This window comes from Mobula birostris, chromosome 5, assembly GCF_030028105.1.
Source record: "Mobula birostris isolate sMobBir1 chromosome 5, sMobBir1.hap1, whole genome shotgun sequence".
Classification (NCBI taxonomy): Eukaryota; Metazoa; Chordata; class Chondrichthyes; order Myliobatiformes; family Myliobatidae; genus Mobula; species Mobula birostris.
Window position 1 is genome coordinate 161019717 of NC_092374.1, and position 26614 is coordinate 161046330.

A 26614-nucleotide genomic window follows, 5' to 3' on the forward strand; every position below is an offset into this window, starting at 1 on the left:
GTAGTTGAAAGATTTAAAAGAGACATCAGGAGCAGCTTCTTCACACAAAGGGTGGTGCATATGTGGAATGAGATGTCAGAAACGGTGGTTGAGGCAGGCACATTAGTAACATCTAACAGCTGTCTAGATAAGTATATAGATAGGAGAGGTTTAGAGGGGCAATGGGCCAAACACAGACCGATAGGTCTGGCTTTGCTGGGCTGTGCAGTCAGCGTGGTTGAGCTGGGCCAAAGGAATTGTTTCCATACGGAAACTATAATTAAAACAAAAATATTAATCAGCTGTCAATTGATCATGTGATCTTAACAAGCAGAAAGTGAATTTAAACTATATACCTAGGAGTAGTTCACAATGTAAAATTCAAGTAGTTTTTTGTCGTGTGCACGGACGTAATGAAAAGCTTACATGCAACAACGTCACAGGCACATGGCATCTGATACACAACATTCACAGCAGAAGAAAAAATAAAGTTAAGTTACATAAGGAAGAGCAAAATTAGAACAAAAATCAATTAGTGTCAAGTGGTCAAAGTGATCACAGAATATTATATCCCTTCTATGTTTATGTGCAACTAACTAAAGATCATAGTGGTTAACACCATTTGTGGAATGGGCTAGTGTAATGTTTGTCTTAAATTCGTGGAAGTGATCACAGAGAAGGCAATTTCCTTTTCAACATTATCTGCAGCTGAAATTCTACAGTCTCTTGGTCAATTTTGGAAAAGTTGCTCTCATTTTAAAATAGCACAACTGAAAAAAAGGCCACCTAAGTTCAGTGCATAAAAATAGGATTCACTTTAAAAAACATCAGAGATAAATTGCTTGAAACTTTACATGGAATTCTGAAAATATTTGATAGATCTGTTTTTTCTCATGAGAAGAGAAACAGAGTTGGGTGTCCTAAGAGATGTGTTTAGAATAATGAAAGGTTTTGATAAAGTGGATACAGAGAAAATGTTTTCACTTGTGGCGAAGAACATAACTGGAGACCATCAATATAAAATAGTTACCAATTCGATTGGGAATTCAGGAGAAATATCCTTAGACTGGTAAGGACGTGGAATTCATTAAAGAAGGGAGTATTTGTAGAGAATGGTGCAAAAATCCTCTAGGGAACTTTGAACAGGAGATTTGAAGGTTGTACTATTATATTCAGATAAGTAAAACTGGGAGAAAGCTTGAGTGCAGCATAAACACCACCATCAACTAGAAGGTCTGAATGGACAACCCCGTGCCATAAGCTTGTAACCTTAAGACCAGATATCAAGTGATTTTCTTCCTATCAGTCATGTGCTTGAAAAATACAGTAAAAGCCAAAAATGCCAAGTTTGCCTTAGAATTCTTAGTGATATTGATATGCAGCTCAATCTGTGGATTGTCAACTCACAACTCAAGTTTTGGAACACCAATGCAATAGTCTTAAAGAAAATAGCTTTGATCTCCCGCTTTGGAGAGGAAGCTTATCAATTATTTATTCCCATGTGTGACATTTTGAAAGGGCTCGGACTGAATCCTATGTTTACTGACTGTGAACTCAGAGAAACAACATGGAATGGTATCGTCATTTGTTATATTTTATTGCTGTGCACAGCATAAAACTTTGCAAAGCTGCAAAGACTTTTAATACACTTTGTGATTCCCCTCTGAAGGACTTTCTCCCCACATGGTGTAATCCAAGTCTTGACTCCTTTGTTCTATGTGATTATTGAGAAAAATATCTGTTGCGGTCAATTGGGAAATCTGATGCAGGGAGATCTATCAAAATGGCTTCACTCTTAAAATGGCTGAGTGCAACTCAATGCTGAGTCCAGCAGCAGAGTGTAAGGTCAGGTGCACCACTATCCGAACCCTTTGCTTTCCCCATTTCAATTCATGGTGTGAAAGTCCCAAATTTACTGATCCATATGAAAGAGATGGTCGGCCAGAGGTACTGTAAATTGTTTTTGGTCCATTAAATTCACTCTGCCCATGCATGTGACATTTAAAGTCAGCCAGCTTTTCACTTATTTCCCCATTTTATCACCGTCTTGATGAATTTATGAGGTGCGCTGCCTGAGCCCTTTGTAACTTTCGACACATGACATTACCGTCAGTTTGGCCAATGATCTGTTTAAATAGTTGGCACCAGCCACAGTGTATCTGGACCCTTCATTGTTCAGAGAATTTGGATGGAATCTTTGCTATGGGGTCAGGTAAAATTAGAAATCTATCTATCTATCTCTATCACTCTTCCTCTCTCTCTCTCTCTCTCTCTCCCCTCTCTCTCCCCTCTCTCTCCCCTCCCTCTCTCTCTCCCCTCCCTCTCTCTCCCCCTCTCTCTCCCCTCTCTCACTCTCACACACACACAGTTACATGCACATATGTACCCACATATATCCACAACACACACACATGTATGCACATACAAAAATCGTCAAGACACATATACACCCCCACCCATTACAATATGCACAACCACACATAACAATACAAGCATCCAGAACACACGGTCATTCACAGCACACACAAATACAATGACACACTCTTGCAACACACAATGATAAATGAAGACACTTGTCTACACAATTGCATACACATATACTTATGTTCTTGCTCTCTCAGAAGCATATCTGCATTTTCATAGACAGACTTGTACACATTCTCTAATATTCTCTCATATCTTTTCAGACATAAATACATTTCAATGCATTTTCACATGCATTTCTCAAATATTGACAGATACACATAAACACAGGCACACATGTTGACGTAAGTCCTCTATTTTACATATATGTACTCACAAAGATACTTAAAATGATTGGTACCTTAAAACTGCTTCTGATTTTCCACAGGACATGAAACATTATAATGAACGTTAGCTGCCAATTTATACATAGATTTATTTGGATTGCTACAAAACCAAAATTAACCCTCAGAAAATTATAGTGTAGTAAAAGGAAGATGGAATGGACTTTCATCTAGCTCATTAACGGCTGAAGCTTTCAAGTAAGGCCAGTGCGAGACTGGTTGTTGGCCATTAGTCATCTATTGCTTGAATAGAGAAATAAGTGCTGCTGATCATTACCACAATTGTTTTCCTTCAGCAAACTTGTCCTATCACAAACCTCATTCAAAATAATTCATTGCTAAGTTATTAAAAATACATTTTTCAATTGGAAATGGAAAATATAGATCAGTTTTACTTTAATATTTACTTTAAACTTTGTAAGTAAAATAGGAATTGAGTATGGTGCCTGGACTTGTACAACAGTAGGGCCATGGGCTTAACATGCTATTGACAAACAGACAACACAACATAACAATTAATGTAGTTGTTGGTACTTCGTCAATATTTATATAGCTAGTAACATGTGGATAGAACTGTCTGGTCCAGTGTTCATTCTCTGTTTAAATGATTTCATTCAATTACAGTGAAATATTATATATTTGATAGTACAGAGATTCATGCTTGTTTGAAATTGTAAGAAATAAGCTTGCTTCTATTCCATAAGGTTCAGAGGTGTTATAGTTTACCAGTTCTCTGCCTCCATCATTTTTCCACTGTATTTCTATGCTCCATTGGCCATGGGAATTTGGGGCAAGATCTTTGCAGCCAGTGTAAATGGATTAATGGAAATGTGATTGAGGAGATCACTCCAGGAGTACGGAGTAAGCGTTTCATGTTTAGAGGAGGTACAGAATATGAAACTTGCTGCTTAAACAGCAGAGCATTAGAAATAACAACAGCTCAGGCAGGACAGGGTCAAATCCAAAGGAGGAGCAATGATGAACTTCAGAAATTCTAGATTTCTGATGAACTTCAGAAATTCTAGATCTTCTCTAGGTGGAGATATGGATTGGGAGGGGTGAGCTTCAGGATCTACCAAGAAAGTTGTGGCTATTAATAAGCTCCAAGTCTTCTCATCAATCTAGGAAATATGTAATGATCTCACCAGGTGGGGAAGCTAAGCTACTCACTTCCCTTGACCTTTCTGTCCAGATTTTGGGAATGAAGTAGTGCAGAAGTCTGTTGTTTAATCCGGAGTGTGCATTTTAAAATCTCCGGCTAACTATTCTACAAGGGAAAAAGCAGTGACTGAGTATTAGATTCCCCTCAAGTTTACTGAGATCAATCTTGGGTGAAATGAAACAAAAAAAAAGAGGATCATGATGCAGTTCCTCACCATCTTTGGTCCTACTTTCCTGAACAGTGTTCAGCATTCACTACTCTATTAATGCTCCCAAGCACTCTTTTATACTGTGAGGAGAAAGTCCTGACAGCTGTTCTTGCTTCCTGTGTTTGAGTGATTGGCTGCAGGACACAGAAGTCCTTTTCTACATTGCATCCTTAAGCTGTTCTCCTCCTCATGGTTTACAGACGGAGAAATACTTTGATACGAAGTGCCAACTAGATGGATAGGAAGCATGGATAACTTTCTTTGCAGTACAAAAATGCTATTCCCTGACAAGGATTGCAATCTCCTTTCTTGACTTTTCACCAATCAATCCTTCTAACAACAATCCATCCAAGCGGTCCTACTAAGGTAACTGACTCCACAGAGTGGCCTCTTGTATAGATCAATGTCATTAATAAACATTCATTGCTCTTAACAGGTTAAATTTACGTCAGTGATTTATTGATGAGTTCTATTTACTTTTATTTCTAAAGACGGACAGCAATTGTAGGTCTGACACGAAAAAAATATCAAAAAGATGAATTCAATTGAATTGACTGATTCACCACTTGCTTCTATGTTTCTGAAATGGGGAAGGGTGTGAAATGGGTGTTGGTGTGGTGGGGGCATCTCTGAATTGATTAAACTGAAACTTCTGCCACAGGCACTGTCAAAGGCAGTAAATAGGGTTTTTTTGTTGTTGTTAATGAATGCGCACTGCTACAGCTGGGATTGTTTAATATTTTACGAACCTTACTTTGTTTTGCTCTGAATGATCTCGGGCAGTCAAGGATTTATGAAACATGTTTTTTTTTTGCAACCCATCTGTGATTTCCTATCTTTTGTGGCCTTGAGAATATGTTTAAATTTATTAAAGAGAGGGAAAGGCTCATTACTTCAAAGTAGCACCAAAGTGACACCGTGAATTGGTTATTAATGTATAGGCACTGCCATAGGGTAGCTAGAGTTTAATGATATCCTCCAAGAAAATATGAGGGTGTCACTTTCTGAAAAGTCATGCTAAATGTCAGCTTTTAAAGTCACATCACTAATTTTCTGCTATGCCACTAATGTTTTCCATAGCATTTAAGAAACACGGACCACTGCATTTTGCCGATTATCCCTTCACCTTCTCGGGCACTGAAAATGTGCTTGCACAGCCTGATATTTAATCTCTAAATGTACTAATGGAAAAATAACACGTCTTTCACACTCGGCCAGGGTACGTTGCGTGGTCTCTTCCCCTCAACTCCCACAAGATCTGCAGTAGCTTAATGTGCAAATATATCAGGATCCCAGATGTTTTCTTCTTAAACCTGATAGATATCGTCATCCCTGAGTTACGAATGCTTGACATATGGTCACCCATACATATCAGTTTCCATAATATTATTAAATTCAGAAGTTTTATGTACAATCATATGTTTCTTTCCCCAGGAACTAGTTTCCTATCTCCAATTTTAGCAATTGTTTTCCCTTATTAGTCTCATGGTTTTTCATGCCATTCATTACAATACTGTCGAGGTATAGAGTTTTTTTTTCAGATGGAGTTTTTTCTGAGCTATGGACAAAGTCAATTTAAAGACTTCTGTATAAATAGAACCCATTTGTCACTCAGAGAGCTTGTATTTAACAAATACCTCAGTTCAGGCTTAGATGTATTTTAGTCAGTATTGTCTCTTTCAGTTTGTTGGTAACAGAGCATTGCTGTTACTGAGTTTTTCTCTCAGAAGGCTGGTTTAATCCATTTGTAACTCTCCTTTTATTCTTCTGTTGTTGGTTTTGTCTTTTCTTGTTTGTCATAGGGAATGTTGAAAGAATTTTTTATGTTGATTAAAGGGAAGGAAGGTAGACAGTGAGAGGGAACAAGGAGCAGATCAAATTGTTGAGGATGGAGACAGAAGAGGCTCCAGTTGCTGGAATCTGGAGTAATGAACAGTCTGCTGGAGGAACTCAATGGATCAAGCAGCATCTAAGGGAAAGGAATCTATTGGCATATGATGCAGGGTTTTGACCCAAAAACATTACTAATTTCTTTTTTCTCACTACGTTCCTCTAGTAGATTATTTATAGTTTATTGAAGATGTTGTGAGACAGTGGATGATGTTATCTCTTGCATTTTATTTGGCCATTGTGTTTCGTTCATGAGGGGAATTTATACAGATATTGTACATGTGCCAACCGCCTTGAAATTTTGGGATTCTAGCCCTCTTTCTTTGCTTAAATTTGACAATAACTATTCACTGAGGGATTTGAATGGTCTATAATGGCAATAGACCATTTAAACAAAGCTGTAAACTGTTAACTGAGTATGTGTGAAGCTGCAAGTCTTAACAGGGAAGGGGAAACAGACAGTAGACCTCACTTTTCACTTCTCTTCAAGGTTTGTGAATGTTCTTACCAGCAGCTTAACGTGCCAAGATGACAATTTAAGAATAGCTTAAACATAAGTAATGAGGGTATTTTTCACAGGTGCCTGTGTATCTGGGTTTGCATGGTTCCAGATGATGTGCAACATTCGGTTAAGTTCATGGATGGCCAGCTTTTGTGCTGCTTTGAAGTAATGTGCCTTTGTTTCCCTTTATAAACATGTTCTCTGCTCTTCCTTCAATAACAGACAAAATGCTGGAAGAATGTGAGTCAGGCAGCATCTGTGCAGGGAGATGTGCTGGTGACGTTTCAGGTCGAGACCCTTCATTTGAACTGAAAGATAGAGGGGAGACAGCCAGTATGAAGCAAGAACTGGCAGGTGATAGGTGGATACAGGTGAGCAGAGGTGATAGGTTGATGGAGGAGGGGGAAGTGGAAATAGTGACAGAGGCTGGAATATGATAGGTGGAGCTGCAGATGATGGAATCTGATTGGAAAGGGAAATGGAATATGGGACCAAATATGTAGGTGGGGAGGGGAACAAGTGAGTAACATGTGGGTGATGGGAAAATGGAGTATTGGAGGAGAAGAAAGAAACAGAGCGGCGGTGATGGGGTAGGTGTAGGAAGAGTTGGGTAGATGAGGAGCAGAGAGGAAGCAGTTTGCCTGAAACTGAGCATACAGAATAGGATCACTCCACATTTCCTTGTCTGCTTACTGGGCATAAACAAAATCAACTCTATAGAGGTCAACAAAAATCAAACTCTCTGTATTTCACTGTAGACGGTAGCAACCCTGAGGAGGAAACTAGATGCAATTCTGAAAATGCAGCAATTTTCATATTCGAGGCAGCAGGAGTCTTTTCAGAGAGAGAAAAAAAATTAGTTGACAGTTCAACTGAGTTAGAAACTGAAATTCCGTGGCAGAAAATCAAAAAGGGGTACATAATCTGCAAACAGAAAATGACATCCTGAAAGGATTAACAGAGGTTTGGAGAAGTGCAACAGTTAATCGTATCCACTAACAATTCATAAGTAAAGCGTCAATGTCCATCGAGCTATACAGGAACCATGTCACAGCAGACCGTGGTTATTAGAACCTTAGAACTCTGCAAAAACAAAGATACAAACCACAGTATTAACACATGGATAACTCCAGTAACCAAGATGGTTTACTGTGTGTTAACATCAACAGATTTTTCATTGTCATTTTCTAATGTTTATACACTGTCATTCTTCTTTGACTGGCCCTTTTAACGGTAAACCTCACAATGAAAGTGAAGACAATTAATCGGAAGGTTATTTATCAATGCCAGGATCTGTCGGGCCTCTGTTGTAACTGGAGGAAAAGCAATTTCACATTATGGCATTTCATTCTGAATACATTGTATTTAAGCTCTCCATTTCTCTTTTGCAGCCTATTATCAGGTGAAAGAGTTGCGGCTGTAATGTTGTTTATGACACAGGTGACCTGTTAGATTTTGATAAGTATTTACTGCAACACACCCTGAGGGGTGTCACATCTGCTGTTGGCAGAACCGATGGAAATAAAATAACCTGGAAATGAGGCGTTTGATTTTTCTGGTTCCTATGCTCAAGCATCTGTTGCTGTAATTAAGTGGTGCTCAATAATTGCAAACTGATGGTCAAATAAACATGCATACAACTCATTGGGCTGCCAGCATAGAATCTTCTGTTCTTAAAGCAATGAGGAGAACAAATATGTTCACTTCAGCTGGAACAGAGGAATAACTTCTTTTTTAGGTGACAGCTGTCTGAATTTAATAATTAACTTTCCCAGAAGATTGCACTGTTTGTATAATTAATCACTAACTTAAGATTGTAAGAGAAAAGTCAGCACTGGTAAACTATGAGCTGACTATCAATTTAAAGACTGTTCAGTTTCATTTTAACCAAAGCTTCAAATTACAAACCAATTTCCTTTGGTTTTAAATCTCTGCCAGTAAACAGTCCTGTCCATTGTTAAAAATTTGTATACCAAAGAGGCAAAAGGAACCCAAGCAGTTTAAAGAGATAGGACACTGGTGAAAATCAAGTCCATTTTATAGATGTTTGAATCTTTAGCCAAAATTTAATTGCTTATTGACTCACCATGAAAATCTCACACTTTCACTCACACACATATACAAATGCACATACACACGTGCACATAGCTGCAAATGCATGCATGTGCATGTTTATTTGCACGTAAACTGCACAGGCACACACGAACACACACTCATATACACAGTCACAGACAGTCACTCATTAAAAACACAGACACAAACAAACACAGACACAAACAAACACACACACAATAATAGGCACACACACGCAAACACAGACTCATGCATATACACACTGTAATTGATTCCTGTTAGCATTCAGCACTGCCTATGGAAGAATGATAAATGAGAATCGAAAAATAATTACAATCAGAGTCTTTATTATTCTGCGCAAATGGATGTCCAACAAATGAATCTGTTTCTTTTAAAAATGATTGTCTAGTAAATAGAGTTACTTGTCTTTGTGGCTGCGACTGACAGGCTAATCAGTAATGCTGGAGTGATGTTGTACCAGTTTCAATATGTGAGATGTGGCAGCTTCTTGGAACATTCACACCTCCTTCAGGATGCTGACCCCACACATAAACTGAGAAATAAACTTCTACAGAATGTGTGTTTACAAAATACAGCATCCGTGACGTGGGGCGTAGGAGCAAACAGAAAGGCCGGGTGGAACTGGTGTCCAAATAACAGCAGCTTTAGTAAAACTGGTGCGCAGCAGGAGACCAGTCAAACTGATCTGTGTGTACGTGCATTTAGTACAGCTTTTATGTTCTCCGCTGAAGAGATTACACCAAAACATAATTAACAGAAAAAAAACTAGGTTTTGGTAACCAAATCTCATGTCTAACTTAGTTAACAGTCAGTCCAGTTTTCTAATACAACAATGAGTGTGAACTATAGCATAATCAATGAAGTTTCTAAAACCTAGGTGCTGTACTGTTGTATTCTACATCTGTAATTTCGGCTTTGTTAGCAGTTCCCTGTTACCACATTCATACAATCCACATTTCTATTTTCTAGTCATGAGCTGTCACTATTCCTCCCCTATGAGAGGGCAGTATTTGAAAATTAGGATCTCCTTGAGATCCTTAAACTAACCAACCTTCATAGCAGCAGGTTACTGCTTTCTCAAAGGCTGGTTCACATGGCTGGCAGTTACAGGTTGAATCGGACTGAGGGAGCAGCCATTGATGACAATGATGAGAAGAATTTTTGCTAGCTTATATTTTTGCAATTTTCACTCCTTTGGATAGTGGAGGCTCATCACAGACTTTTTGGAACTGAGGACAAACGAGTTGATAGGCACAAGGGGAATGGGGAGAGATGAGAATTAGAAAAAAACTGATGAAGGAATTAGGCACAATATTATTTCTAGAGTAGTAGGATCAAGTGATTAAAAGGATAGCATTTGCTTTTATTTCTTACTCTTTTATGTGCCATGAGCACCAAATCAATTTATTAAATATAATGAATGAGTAATTTATATTTATGACATAGTTATTCAATGTAACACAGAACACACTCTATTTATGTCCCTGTTTGTGTTATATGGGGCCAACTGCCTGAATTCCCTGTTCCCACAAGTTTATCTCATCCATTCTCAGAATACCAGTCTCACGCATCCAGATGACTTTGGAACCAAGCAGTGAAGTCCTGAGTAGCTGCAGGAGCCCATTTACAATGAACAATCATGTGGGTAGACTAGAATAAGCCCCATCTACTAACTCCATTAATTTCCTTAATATATGCTAAAGTTTTGTCCCAAGCTTAGCTGGCTGTTGAAGTGCTTGAAGTTCTCTCAATATTTCTGATGAAAAGTCCATTATTAAACAATGCACATCTAAATTAATAAAATTATTAAACAAAACATAAATATTAAAAATAATGTTCCTCTTCATGACCAGAAATATCTGTTCAATGAGTGGGCTAGTGATCTTTGTTTCTGCTTGACATGTGTGACATCTGAGAGTCGATTCAGAGCATAAAATAGTGTAAAATTTCAGCAAGTTCATCTCCTGTCTTTGGAATCTATGTGAGTCTATGGGGAGTGTGCTAGCAAGAAATTGGCAGAGTTCAGCCAGTCATTTCAGGATGTATGTGTTTATGTGAAGGCCAAAACCTCAGCAGCACCAAAGCTAAGAAATTCAATGAGATTCTGGACTTAAAAATACATATTTCCCAAGCCATTCATAAAAGTTAAAATAGATTGTGTTGAATTTGCTCTTCAAATGCATAAGTAAACATTGTATACAGTTTTGGTCACTAATGTGTACAGTTTCAGTTGTCTTGTTGTATGGATGATGTCATTAAACTGAGAAGCGTATGGAGAAGATTTATGAGGATGCTGACAGGACTTGAAGACCTGAGTAAAAATGTGAAGTTGAACTGGTTAGGTCGTTATTGCTTGGAGAATAGGAAAGTGAGAGGTGGACTTATAGAGGTTATAAAATTATGAGGGGTATAGATAGGCAGAATGCACATAGTGTTTTTTTCCAAGGGAAGAGGATCTAAAGAAACAGGGCATAAGGTTAAGGTGAAAGGGGAAAGATTTAAAAGGGTCATAATGGGCAACCTCTGCACATGTGAATGAGCTGTCAGAGAAAGTGGTTGAGGTAAGTACAATAACAATATTCAAAGACATTTGTATAAGTAGCTGGATAGGAGAGGTTTAGAGGGATAATGTCCAAATATGGGCAAATGGGACTAGCACCACGGTCAGCTTAGACAAGTTTTGTCAAAGGACCTGTTTACATGCTCTGCTGTTCTGTTGGTTGGTTGAGGCCTCCATTGGTTAGAGTTTACTATGGATATCACATCCTAGCTGTCTAGATGTGCAAGTCTGGGCAGTACGATATGGTCAGCAAGCTGTTGCCCATGTAGGAAGCTCCCCCTCTCCACACATCTGATGGACCCAAAGGAGTCTTTCATTCTAGAAGTGTCACAGCAGTTGCCAGTCAGCCTTAAACTCAATGTAGGACTGCGTCAGGGACTCTGTCAGGGTTTACACCTGAAGCCTTCCCCGCAAAGCAGCAGAGGTTTGAGTTCAGAGGGTTCCTTCTCCTAGGTGAGCTGCCAATCACAGCTGACAAGCCCATCTGACCGAAGTGACTGATCTTAAGACACTAGTAACCTGCCTTTGCCTCTTCTTTCATCAGTAAAAATGGTTTCACTGGGTTTAGTAGCTAAGCCACACGTGAAGGCCAGGAGCTGGACTTGGTTGTAGGAGTTCCTTGAGGTGCATGCCATTAGGAGCATTTAACAGGTAGTGTGAGTTTTTCCCTTTTACCACCCCCGGCTATAACAATCTTAAGAAACCATGACTGTACATACTTATCAAGTTAAAAAGCAGCATGTCTTGTATTAGGTATAATTCCTTCAAAAAAAAAACAATATTTATTTTGGCTAGTAAAGAGATACGGTCCAACCTTTTAAAGTTCTGTATTAGGCAATGACTGATATTCTGGGACCAGTAACTAAATGCTTATTGTGTGTGTGTGTGTGTGTGTGTGTGTGTGTGTGTGTGTGTGTGTGTGTGTGTGTGCAGATGCTGGCATTATCTACAATGTTTTCACTCAATCTGCTGTAGAAATACATGGAATAATAGTATAAACTAATTAACACGGCACCAGCTGTTGCCACTGTTTGGCAGACATCTGTAAATTGGAGCTGCAGCATTTTTTTGTGTAATTTAGTTTGTACCAGAAGTCATGTCCTAATATTGGAGGCTTTGGAATTGTAGTTAATAGCTCATTGGTTTTGTGCAGACTCATGCCTCATGGATGTTTGTGTGCGTGTGTGTGTATGCACGCATTTGTATGTGTTTCTGTGGATGTGTGTATGAGAGAAAGAGAAACGGAGGGGAAGGTAGATAAAGAGGAAGAGAGAGGGAGAAGGGAGACAGAGGGAAGGAGGTTGAGCAAGAGAGATAGAGAGAATGAGAGGGAGGGAGAGAGAAAGAGGGATGGGGAGACAGAAAAAGGGAGAGAGAGAGGCAGGGGGAGGTAGACGGAGAGGAGGAGAGAGGGAGAGTGAGAGAGGGAAGGAGATGGAGCGAGATTCTGCGAGGGAGGGAGAAAAAGAGAGAGAATAGACAGTTATCATTGCAGATGGAACAGATGGCAAATGTACAACTGTGAAAATTGATAGATGGGGTATGATGTCATTACTTCGACTTAACAGAGGAAAATATTTTTTTAATGTATTTAACCTCTGTGTTTTGGCCTGAGCTAATCTTAATTTTTAATTCTGAACTCCTTTGACACATTGTTCCTGATTTAAAATGTGTTGCTTGTTTCCTTTTATGTTAGAGTTTAACCTTTGTGTATGGAAAGCTGTCATTAATGTATATCAGATAATGGAAATTTATAGAAATTTTCCTCACGGTGCTCAGTATATATTTGCTTGGCCTATTTGACTGTTATTTGTGATTCAAACCATATGTCCTGAGATGAAATTACTGCAAAGCTAAAAAAAGCACATTTATATGAAAATTGGTAGCTCACTTAATCTGTGAACAGGGCCAAGGAAAGATAAGTGCAATCTGCAAAAAGATTAGAATTCATTAGAAAGGCTGTTAAACTGATTTAGATGGCTAAACTTTCCTTTGTGAATTGTGAATGAGTCTTTGCAAAGTCTGTGCATTTAGTGCATGGTTGCCTAGTACAGATTATTAAAAATCTACTTCCTTATTTTGTTATGATGGCAGTGACTGCAGACAGGCATTAAGAATGTTTCTGGACGCAGGATATGCAAGAGCTTGGAACACAGTAAGCAGTTTGCCTCATTTGAAAGAAGAAGGGGCAATAATGTGCAAAAGCACAATGAGAGGGCACTGTACAGTTACTCAACATCAATATTTATTCTTCAGTCTATTCAGTTGATGAGAATAGACCCACTGTTTTAGATCTGAACTTCTTTTGTCAGAACTTGTGGCACACTGTGTAGAGAAGATAAAATATTAATGCAAGGTAAATATGTACTCGCTGAGTTGACCGTGCCATATGGGCTCAGGAGTATGAGCAGGACCCTGGGCAGCCTTAGCTTGCCATATGGTGGGGGTGGAATAGAAAGGGTTAGAGCCTAGACCAAGCTGAGCTTGCCATATGGACTGGGCGGAGTCGAGTGCAAGCTGGCTGTTGCAGACACATCTGCACCTATGCTTCTCAAAGAAAATGTGCACAAGCATATATAAATAATAGAACTTTAAAAAAAAATTGGCTGTAGGCTCAGATGAAAGTAGGTGAGCTGATTTCCACTGCTCATTCCACATACAGTGACTATTTAAAAGCTGAATAATCAAAGTGAGCAGGAATTTGTTAAAGAGAAGCATCAATCATTTATACTGGTGACATTTTCACATTGCATTTAACATATGGTATACAAGAACACTTTACAATTGTATGCTAAAGATAGACAAAAGTACGTCTTACATTAATTATTGTATGTAAGAAGCATCAATAATATATTGTCAATTTTGTACTGAAATATAACTTTGCTTTGAGCTCATATATGCCTTATTTATGACATATTTATTATAAATGAATGCAGTGCTTGTTTCTCCTTTCCTGCTTCAGTTAATTTGAGTCAGTTTGGAAGGAATAGCTTAGAATAAGCATGTAATTTTTGATTTTGAAGAAACAACTTTTTGATAAATTTATGAAAATATTTTAGGAACAGCAAATCGCAGGCAAAGAAGACATTAACTCATATGCAGGGCTGAAAAGGTACATCCGTAGTACAAGTACCGGTCTCTGTGGTTGTTTATAATGGGTAAAGTTAATATCTTACTATGTTCTAAGGCCTTCATTGATGACGTTACACAAGGAGATTCATGAGAATTTAAATATCATGGACACAATAGCCCTTTATCATCAGCAGGACAATGGATCTTATTTGGCAAATGTCCTTGATACCTTCAATGTCCATTGCCAAAATAGAGAGGGAAGAGACTGTTTCAGTCTACCCATCAATATAGGATCTAGATGCAGGAGGTGTTAGCATACAGTAATAGTGAAATCAATTCAGTGCTTTCCTCGTAAGTCCAGCCAGGACACCTGAGCTGGCAGTGGGTGCAAGAGTCATGAGGAGGTTGAGCAGAGTTTGTGTCTTGAACTTTCTCAAAGCCCCACCATCAATTCTTAGCCTCATACAGTAGAGAAACAAGGCTTTCTGCCCACTATCACCATGCTGACCATCAAGTATAGGCGGCTCCATTTATCTACACTTAATGCATTGCCTTGTTACATGGTTTTGCCATTGTTTATACATCCCTTTCTTGGGATGTGACTGCATTGAAAATGGAAGTATTCATCACTGTCTCTGAACCTTGGAGAGCATTCCTCAATGCCTCTGAATATTCCTGTGTTTGAAGCCAGGCCAATTAGGAAAGCAAAATTCATTCCATATGGGGTTTTTCAAAACTCTGATCATTTCATAGTTACCATTGCTGGTTTTAGCCTTTTAATACCATAATGGTTTAATTACAAATTAATTTTTTCATCTGCTGTGGTGGGCCTCAGCCCGTGTCTCCTGATCACTGACCCAAACCTCTGGTAGATAGTAAGTTCACAGCTTGTTACCGTACTGTTTCACTGCTTTCTACTGTACTGTGCTTTTCTTGCAAAACTAGGGGCAAAAAGTCCTTATTGCCTGACCACCCTCCTCACACCTCTTCAAACCCTTCTCCCACTACCTCCAGCTCCATCTTCTCTTCCACTCATTTGGTAGAATGGGCCCTTGTTGTTTGCAGTCAAATTATGTATGGTATTCTGGGAGCCATGGTAGTGTAGCGGCTAGCATAACATTTCACAACGCCCGTGAATGGGTTTCAATTCCCTGTGAGGGGTTTGTATGTTCTCCCCTTGTCTGCATGGGTTTCTTCCAGGTGCTCCGTTTTCCTCCCACATTTCAAAGACAATCAGGTTAATAAATGTTAAATAGTTGTAGGCATGCTGGATGTGGATAAGAAAGGTTCAGAAGGCTTGAATGGGACACCTTGGTTGGCATGGACCAGTTGAGCCAAAGGCCCTATTTCCTTACCTGTACATACCTCTACCTTCCACCCCCTCCTCCCGCCCAACTTTCCACAGGAATCACTCCTACCATGATCCCCTTGTCCATTTGTCTCTTCTCATTAATCTCCCTCCCGGCACTTAACCCTACGAGCGGCTTAAGTGCTATACCTAACCATATACTTCCTCCATCCTCCAGTCAGGACCCCAAGCAGTCCTTCCAGGTGAGACAACACTTCTCCTGCAAATATTCTGAGGTTTTCTATTGTGTCTGGTGCCCTCCTCTACATTGGTGAGACCAGTTGTAAATTGGGGACAGCTTCGTCGAGCACCTCCACTCCATTTGCCACAAGCGGGACTTCCTGGTGGTCAAATATTTTAAATCCGATTCCCATTCCTGTTCCAATATGTCGGTCCATTGCTTCTCTTGTGCCAAGATGAGGCCACCCCTCAGTGTGGAGCGGCAACAACTTGTATTCCATCTGGGTAGCCTCCAACCTGATGGCATGAATATCAATTTCTCCTTCTGGTAAATAAATTCCATCTCCACCCCTCCTCTATTCCTCTCCCTGACCTTTTACCTCTTCTCACCTGCCTATCACTTCCCCCTGGATCCCTCCTCCTTCCCTTTCTCCTATGGTCCGCTCTCCTCTCCTATCAGATTATACTTCTTCAGTCCTTGACCTTTCCCACCGACCTGGTTTTACCTATCATCTTCCCTTTATACTGGCATCTTCCCCCTTCCTTCTCAGTCCTGGAGAAGGGTCTTAGCATGAAAAGTTGACTATCTACTCATTTCCATAGATTCTAGTTCCTCCAGCATTTTGTGTGTGTTGCTTTGGATTTCCAGTATCTCCAGACTTACTCAAATTCATTATTTCCATGCTATATGACTTTATGTTTCTATGCAATATTGGTACTGGAAGCATGGCAACACTTGAAGGCTACACCAGCATGTAGTCAGACTGTGTTGATCTTTGACACAAACAAGGCATTTTACTGTAGATTTTTCAATGTATTTTACATGTGACAAATAAACCTAATCTTTAATCCTAGTCTGTCCCACTGATGTTGGACCTCTCACGGGCAGGGGGCTTTGAGGGGTTGATATGCCCGATCTGTTTTGTTCATTTTTTTTGTGCAGTAGGAGGAATCTGGGGGTTGATGATCATGCTGCTGTTCTTTTCATTCTTGGTTTCATGGCTACCCGGGGAACTGAGGAATTTCAGAGTTGTATACTTTGATTATACATAAACTTCTGAACCTTTGAACTCCTACTGTGAAAGACTGTAACAAATATAACAGAGCAAAACTTATATTGTCTGCGAACAAATAGGTTTCTTTGATACTTTGCTTGATTATCACTGAAAAGTTGATGGAACAGATGGCTTTGTTGCCAGTTTGCAGATTATACGAAGATTGGTGGAGGGGCAGGTGTTGTCGAGGAAACAGGAAGGATGCAGAAGGACTTAGACAGATTAGGAGAATGGGCAAGAAAGTGGCAAATAGAATACAATGTTGGAAAATGCATGGTCATGCAATTTGGTAGTAGAAATAAATGTGCAGAGTATTTTCTAAATGGCTAGAAAATCCAAAAATCTGAGAAGCAAAGGGACTTGGAAGTCCTTGTGCAGAAAGCCCTAAAGGTTAACTTGCAGATCGAGTCGGTGGTGCCATGTTAGCGTTCATTTCAAGAGGTCTAGAATACAAGAGCAAGGATGTGATGCTAAGGGTTTGTAAGGCAGTGGTGAGGCTTCACCTTGAGTATTGTGAACAGTTTTGGGCCTCTCATCTTGGAAAAGATGTGCTGGCATTGGAGAGGGTCCAGAGGAGGTTCACAAAGATGTTTCCAGGAATGAAAGGGTTATCATATGAGGAACATTTGATGGCTCTGTGTCTGTACTTGCTGGAATTCAGAAGGATGAGGGGGGATCCCGTTGAAACCTTTTGAATATTGAAAGGCCTTGACAGAGTAGATGTGGAAAGGATGTTTCCCATGGTGGGAGTCCAGGACAAGAGGGCACAGCCTCAGGATAGAGGGACACCCTTTCAAAACAGAGATGCGGAGAAATTTCTTTAGCCAGAGGGTGGTGAATTTGTGGAATTTGTAGCCATGTGTAGCTGCGGAGGCTAGGTCACTGGATGTATTTAAGGCAGAAATTGAGAGGTTCTTGATTGTACATGGCATCAAAGGTTGCAGGGAGCAGGCTGGGAATTGGGGTTGAGGAAGAGAAAAAGAAAAGGACCAGCCATGATTGAATGGCGGAGCAGACTCAATAGACCAGATGGCCTAATTTTGCTCCTATGTCTTATGGCCTTATGGTCTAAGTTAGCTTGAAGTGAATTACAGCAGAAAGTTTACCGTGCAGTCTAGTACAGGATCTGGTAAGCTTTACATGTGAGCATAATTCACGTACATTCAATATTGCAGCAAAGCTCTGATTAAAAACAAGCAAAACTAATCCATTGGTGTTTGAAGGCAGCTACAATTGGCATTAGTGCTAAACTAATGGGCAGACTAACGTGGTTTTATCAGATGAGTTATCAGGCAATCTCTCCTTCCACCTCTTAAAAACATCCTTTAAGTAAAAGGTTTTGGAATTTTTCCATTCGTAGAAGTCTTCCATAGTTGCATCATGCTGTTGGCAATCAAATATTTGGTATCCATCTGCTGTTTGTACTGTATATTGATTGATTAAAGTTTCTCAATCTCAGAGGGGTGATGTTTAGCTTTTTAGTTTCAAACTGCTATTGGCTTTAATTAGTAACTATTAGATCCCGGGGAGATTGAATCCACTGTGAGCGATATTGCTGTAGGAATGTTTAAGATATTTGTACCAAAGTCCTCTTCTCTGATTTTGTCAATTAGGTGATTTGCTAGCATCATTGCACTAGAAGGCAAGAGCGTAGTAAAATCATGTTTAGAGTTTGTAAGGAACACCAAACGCCAATTTCTGGCTTGAGACTCATGCTCTGCACATTGACCACAAGAAACTGCAGAGGTTTGTGGACACAGCTCAGCACATCAAGGAAACCAACCTCCCTCACTGGACTCCTGTTTATAATTTTTGCTGTTTCTGTTAAGCAACCAGCGTAATCAAGTATCTCACCTAACCCCGACATTCTCTCTTCTCCTCTCTCCCATTGGGCAGAAGATAGAATAGCTAGAACACACATGCCACTAATCTCAAGTACAATGTTGTTATCAGAATTTAGAAGGGACCTCCTGTACGACAAGGTAGACTCTTGACATTTCAACTTACCTTGCTATGATTTTGAACTTTACTGCCTACTGCACTGCATTTTCCCTGTAGTAGTTACACTTTATTCTGCATTGTTATTGTTTTATCTTGATCTATAGTACATCAAAACACTGTGCAATGATTTGATCTGTACAAACAGAATGCAAGACAAACGTTTCACTGTATCTTGGTAAGTGACAATACTATAACAACACCTATACCAATACGATGGAGAGAACACAAAAATGCCACAAAAACAGGAGAAGGTGTAGGTAACCTAGCCCCTTTTGTTCTGCAATTTCATGTAATCTTGGCTGATCTTTCCAGGCAGTATTTTTTTCTGTCCATTCAAGTACCTAACTTTTAAACTGACCTTTCAGATTTTAATCTACTCTGTGGAGGTGTTCCACAAACATATGTCCTGATTAGGAACTGGTTATTTTCACAAATGCCTAGGCAAATTCTCTTTCTTGTTTCTGCATTCACCCACACTTGGCGATGTAGAATCCACTAAGATTTGGATAACGTACACGAATGTAGGTGACGATTTTAGTGAGCAAAGGGGTTAAAGGTGGTGTACTTCTCATTCCCTTGCCCTAGTCACAGCAGGAATGTTTCTCTTTGCCTACCACAAGGTAGATCATAGACTTTTACCATTTTATTTGCTGTTTAGTGTGTTTGTCAATATTGAAGAAGAAATGTTCTTTGGATAAATTGGGCCAATATCAAATTTGGGACAGGTACAGGAAATAATCTTGGTACCTGGATTTACCTCAGAACTTCCAATTTCAAAGTTCAAATTTCAAAGTAAATTTATTATCAAAGTACATATTAGTCACACGGAGATTTGTTTCTTGTGGCATTCACAGGAAATACGAAGGAGCACAATAGAATCAATGAAAAACGGCACATAGCAAAGATGGACAAACAAACTGTGTGCAAAAGACTGCAAATTGTGCAAATATAAAAAAAGAGGAAAATAATAAAAAATAAGTAAATAATAAATATTGAGCGTGTAAGTTGTAGGGTCCTTGGGAAGTGAATCTGTAGGTTGTGGAATTTCTTCCCATAACCTAAAGGCATACTCTTTGATCGTTTAATTGGTTGCTGTAACTTACCCACTTTGTAGGTAGGTAGTGGAGGAATCAGTGAGGAGTAGGTGGAAATAATAGGTTACAGGGGAATAACTGGGGGAGGGGAATGGATATGAATGGAATGCCCTGAGAACCAGCATAGGCTCAACAGGCCAAATAGACTATCCTTATGATGTGAAAAAGTAGTGAGGATTTTGAATTTCAGTTCAGATACCAGACACTAATGGCCTTGTATATCTTGACAGTTTAATCCTTTAAACCTGGGCATGTGGACCCTATATAATATTGCTTGATAATCCCACAGAATTAGGAAATTACATCCTGGAGCAGAAGTGGATGAATGGTCCACAAACCAAAGCTGAGATCCTAAAACAGTTAACTTTGGCACAAATAAGTGTTCCAATCATTTCCACACATATGAGATGCCCCGCCAATAGCAGGCAATAGAATGAATTGCACAGTATTGGTATGCAAGTTCAAAAGAGAATTGCTCAATAAAGTGCAGGCTGTTTTGTTGGTGTTGTGATTGTGAAAGATGAATAGTTACTGAGCTTAAATGGGGAAGAATAACAAAAACGCAAACAACAAAAGAATAACAAAAAACTACCTTAGTATCCACATTGTTGTCTAACCTCTTACTGAATGACCCAATATTATTTCCTCAGTGAAAATTTTAAAAATTGCAAGCAACGCATGATTGATCTGTATTAAAAATCAAATTCTAATTCTTAGCGCTTTTCAGAACAATGTACAAAATAGGAGAACATGTACTATTTCTGTTGTTTGCAGATGAAGTCCTGATCTCAAATCCTACTGCAAGAGACTGTTTTGAGAAGCTTTCCCTGGCTGGCCAACATCTACCACCAGGCTTCCCAGCTCCATTCCTCTTCCCAGATGGACTTTCTTCAATTGAAACACTGCTGACAAATATCCAGGTGAGTGCAGCTAGGACTGGTGTCAGGATCCTTGTTCCAAAATACATTTATTTTCTGAGGTTGTTGTCGTGCTTTTTTATGTTGCTATTGTATAGGAAGTATTCAGCATGAAAATGCAGTGTGTATTCCCTAAGAAAGGATGTAAATACTCAGAAGGCCAGACAACATCTTTGGGACCTCGAACATCCTTCCTATCTTATTTTAAGAGGCAAAATAATTTAGTTTTAGTTTGCAAAAGGGATGGGGGAATGGCCGAAATGATTATATTAAAGCCTTCAGCCTATCAGTTCCATGCTGATTGTATTCTGATTTGCCTGTAGAAAGTCTATATCCTTTCATGCATTGTCCATTTAAATATTTATCTAAATGCCTCTCCAATCCAGTCAGTGTACCTGATTACACCACTTCCTCTGCAAGCAAGTTCCAGGTATCAGCTGTTTAAAATAGTTTCCCATCAGGTCTCTTTTAAAAACTCTGTCTTCTCACCCTAAATCTATGCCCTCTTCTTTTTTGATACTCTTCTCCATGGAGAAAAATACTTTGATCACCTGCCCTGTCTATGCCCCCTGTTATCTTCCGTACCTCTACCAAGTCACCCCTTAGCCTCGTGTAATCCAAGGAGAACAAGTCCTGCCTATCCAATTTGTGTCAAAAATAACTAAGGTACCGATGAATCCCCTCTACACTTCCTTCATTTCAAGCTCATCCTTCCTGTGGAGTGTTGAGAAGAAATGCATACAAACTCCAAGTGTAGTGGATAGGGTAGAAAAACTAAAATTCTAGTTAATTAATTTGGGCATATGGGGTTAAGATGCAGCAATTAGCGTATATACTGCATTGCTATTCAGAATATACCAGGTGCATTAGCTCTGACAAGGTAATAATGAAACAGATCTTATGCCTTCAATTTACTGTGTATATTTAATGAATTAAAAGATACATTTCTAGAGTTCACAGCTACCATGACTTACAGACAGGTCCAACCTGGTTCAGGAAGGCACATCAGGAAGAGTGCCAGTCATATTTAGAAATTAAATGCTGGCTTGTGAAGCTGTGATGTAGGACCACTTGCATTTAAAGATAGTTCCTGATGGACAAAACTAAGTAATCCCATAGCCAACAAATTAGATCAAAGCTCTGTATGCCATATACAAAACCTAGGCTACTCTGACACCACCACCAAAAGCCATGCCTATACTCACTAAGAGAGATGCTGGCATCTGGTGCATGCAGCACCACCATTTGCAGGTTCCCTTCCACAACACACACCCTGCTGACTTGGAAAATTATTGTTGTTCCTTCATTGACTCTGGGTTTAAATTCAGGATTATCCTCCCCGAAGAACTGTGAGAGAGACTTCACCGGGAGTTCAGTGGTTCACTAAGACAGCTCACCAGCCATGTCTCAAGGACAATAAGGTTATGACTCCTCAGCAGATATAACATCAGCAGTTCTTCATTGTGCTAGATATTTGCAAAAGCGAGAGAACAATCATTGATCAAACCATTCACAAGTATAAATCTGAATCATAGACAATGACTAAGTAAATATTTTTCATATCTGGTTATAGGTTATTTTACACATACAGGAGGAGTATACAATTCACTTTCCCTCAAAGGAAAAATGCATTTGTTAAACTTCCTTTCCCTCCCCTTGTAGCCATGTAATATTTTCCTTTTTATGTTTGTAACAAGTTCACTTCTTTTTCTTTTATTAGTAAATCTGCTTCTATTACAATCCCATGTATTGCAGAATGAAATTTACTGCTTTAAAAAATAATCTTCCCTTCTGCTTGTTCTGGCAATTATTATAAATCTGTGTCCTCTGGTTACTGAGTCCATCACGAGTGGAAACAATTTATCCCTATCAACTCGATCAAAGTCCATGATAATTTTTAACACCTTTATTAAATCTTACATTAACCTTTCCTGCATCTCATTACTGCAGGGTTATTTACAATGCAATGTGCAGCAAACATTATTTTCTCAGTTGAGTTACTGCTCTAATTCCTGACAATAATTTACCTTGAATTTTTTAGTCACTCTGGTTATTTAGTGTTTGCATAAAATATTTTCAGAATTTCACAAAACGTTGAAGATTTTATATGTTTATTTTGCATCTATTTTTATGGGAGTTCACTTACTGAAAGTGGTGATTAACTCTAGGCTCTCAGTTTGTTAGAGTCCACCTTTAAACAATATTTTTGTCATAATCTAAGTAAACCATCACCCTGGATGTTCTGGCTTTACTACCCCTAAAACCTTTTGAATTATGTTGGACAGGTTTTGTTACCTGACATGCAAATGTGCTTCAAAAAGCAGCACAAAAATGTTGGAAGAAGAATGTTGGTCAGGTAGGATCAATGGAGGGGAATGGATAATCACTGTTTTAGTTTGAAGCCCTTCATCTGGACTTCAAAGACACTGTTGTTAGGTTGGTGTTTCGTCCTCAGAAATAGGTTCTAAATGCACATGTAGTATTGGCTGGATGCTTCACTCCCAAAATCCATTGAAATCCCAAGACTAAGAAATTGATTGTGGTTTTCAGGAAGGAGAAGTTGGGAGAACACGCACCAGTCCTCACTGAGGGGCCAGTGATGGAAAGATTGAGCAGCTTTAAGCTCCTGTGTGTCAACATCTTGGTGGATCTGTCATGGGCCCAACATATCAATATATTCACAGCCCATACTCAAAGATCTGTCAGCCAATCCAGATGAAGGGCCTCAACCTGAAAAGTTGACTGTCTATATCTCTCCAAAGATGTTGCTTGGTCCATTGTGTTCCTCCATCGGTTTTGGTTCTACACTAAACATCTTATGATTTCTTCTCATCAGGCTCATATCAAATACCATAGTGATACCATATTTCCTTATCTCAGAGAAGGACACCATTTCAGCCCATTCTCTGCCAGCTCATAGCCCATTTCACATTAATTCTTCCTGTAAACTATTCCACCCAGTTGACCATCAACTGTGAGCTTCACACATTCGAGGAATTTCATTGCACCCTGGTGTATATGACAATAAACTAATTTGACATCTGAAATTGGATTTTTACCCCTTGTGCTTTACACCCTGGTCCAGAGAATCCCTGTCTTATTTGACAATATACATGTATATAACTAAATGACAATAAAATTGTCTTGAACTTGAACTACCACTGAACTACATATGAGGAAATAGAAGTGATCATGTAACATACCAGCCAACACACGTTTAGGTTTTGAGAGGAGAACAGAACCTCCAGAGGAAACGCAGGCAGAATGTGCAAACTCCACACGGAAAGCACACAAGTCCAGGATTGAAACTGGGTCCCCAAAGCTGAGGAGTAGGAGCTCTATCAACTATACAACTGGGTTGACTAATGACATCAAAATTCATGTCATTTCTTACTTTTGTCCATACTGTGAGATCTGGAGATATGTTGTCCAGTAGGTTCTTCAGAAATCAAGAATGAGGCTCAAATTTTATGGTTATATCCATTTTATTAGCAGTACCAGTCAGAAAGAGCCAGCAAGCAATGCAAGAAAAGAGGTAACGAGTAGTAATCAAAGTAACAGGGGGCTGGAGACCCCATGTTCTCCATTTAAGCTGCAAACTAGTTTAAGCTGGTGAGATAACAGGAACAATCTGTGAACAATAAGGACTATCTTTACTGACATTGCTGTGACATTTCAGGCTTACAAACAAAAAAAACTTTAAAATCCATTGAAAATTTATAGACAAGCAGGTGATTATACAAACATATACACAAGCATAATAAAAGTTAAACCAGACAAATAATGATTTAAATTGCAATTTAGACCTTAATACAGTACCCACCTAATTTCAAACAGGTGCTCCACACCACAGGGGCCAATGAACAGTCTCAGTGGAACCTGGAACATATTGAACTAGCTAGTTCCTTTTATTAAAATATTAAAGACGATATTTTCCTGACATAAATAGATCTGACCTGGCAATTTCAGAAGCCATGAAAATCTGCACACACATCCAAATGTGCTGAAACATATGTTTCTCTTTCCACAGATGTAGCCTGATCAACAAATTTTTTTCTACCATTTTCTACTTTATTTAATGTTTCATGCTGATGGCCTTAATAATGGGAAATAGTAAAGAAAGCCAAGTTTTAAGATTCATAAAAAGGGAAAAAAACATTAGAAAGGGGAAGGTAAAACAAAGTAGAATGTTGGTGATCTAATGGAGATCAGGAGACATTGAAGTGAGTTTAGTGCCACTGAAAGAGGATGTTTAAGTTCACTGATTTAATAACATGTTATCTGCAGAACTTGAGTATAAGAAGAGATGAATAAAAACCTAAAACACAAGAAGAGCTGAAGGGAAAACTGAATACGTGAAATTACAAAAAGACTATAATGTCTGAATATCTAAAATGTTTTGAAGTCATTGTCGTGTGTTATATGAGGAGAAGAGGGGCTGAACTCCATTCTTATGCTGAATTTCAATGTAACAGTGTAGGAGACCAAAGTCTGAGAAGAAGGTGAGTGAGAGAATGAAAGTGACCAGCAACTGGAAGATTAGGGTCACCCTTACAAACTGAATGAAAGTGATCTGCAAGCTAGATTACCCAGAGCCTTTGCAATTGCCAATATTCTATTGAGTAAAATTTGTTCTCAGTAATTGAGTAAAGGTTTATTCTGAATTCCATACTGGATTTGTTGGTTACTGAATGTGAGATCAATCAAGAAGTGATTCCTACATTTTTTAAATCAGGACCTCAGAATTGAGAAAAGATGATGTCAAAAGGTATAGTATTCACAATTTAACCCAAAGGAAGAAATTATTGTTGCCATTTGGGAATATTTGACTGAGACTTGTATTCTATGTTACATTTACTTTTGCACATCAGCTAATATTTTCCCAATTGTTTAAGAGAAAGACAAGCAATATATTTTTCCTTGAAAAACAGGGCAGTGAATTTGTCCTTTAATTCAGTTTAGCTTTATGATATGATTTGAGCAGCGTAGAAAATAGTTAAACTACCACAAACAATTCCCCTTGTTATGCTATGTTATTTTATTGTGATGCTATCTTGTTTCAGATGTTCTGAATTCTGAAATTTAGGACACAACTTAGTGTAGTACTAAAGAAGTGCAGGACTATAGGAGGTGACTTTCTGATTGTTCTTGCCCTCACAGGTTGCCATAAAGCAGCACAGTGATACATCTAATAGAACCATCTATTGCAGGTTCTTAAGACCATAAGACATAGGAACAGAATTATGCCATCCTGCCCATCGAGTCTGCTCCATTATTCAACATGGCTGATTTATTTTCTCTCTCAGCCCCATTGTCCTGCCTTCTCCCCATACTATTACTATTACTATTTCTATTACTATTTATTATTTATGGTGCAACTGTAACGAAAACCAATTTCCCCCGGGATCAATAAAGTATGACTATGACTATGACTATGAACTTTGATGTGCTTACTAAATGAGTATATATCAACCTCTGCCTTAAATATGTCCAATGACTTGGCCTCCACAGCCATTGAAGGCAATGAATACCACAGATTCACCACTCTCTGGCTAAAGAAATTCCTCCTCATCTCTGTTCTAAATGGATGTCCCTCTATTCTGAGACAGTGCCTTCTGGTCCTAGACTCTCCTGCTATTGGAAACATTCTCGGAAAGTCCACTTTATCTAAGGCTTTCAATATTCCGTAGGTTTTAGTGAGATATCATGCCCCCTGCCACTTATTCTTCTAAATTAAGAACATGA

The 26614-nt window shown here is 39.0% G+C and overlaps 1 protein-coding gene across 6 annotated transcripts in view; it reads left to right on the top strand.

Annotated features, from left to right (window-relative positions):
* LOC140198011 (dachshund homolog 1-like) overlaps positions 1-26614 on the top strand; it is a 582914-nt gene that overhangs the window by 507062 nt on the left and 49238 nt on the right. For all 6 annotated transcript variants that reach the window (XM_072258800.1, XM_072258799.1, XM_072258801.1 and 3 more), the window contains one exon: positions 20727-20872. In XM_072258800.1, coding sequence (XP_072114901.1) covers positions 20727-20872 — 146 coding nt within the window. The remainder of the gene's footprint in view (positions 1-20726; positions 20873-26614) is intronic.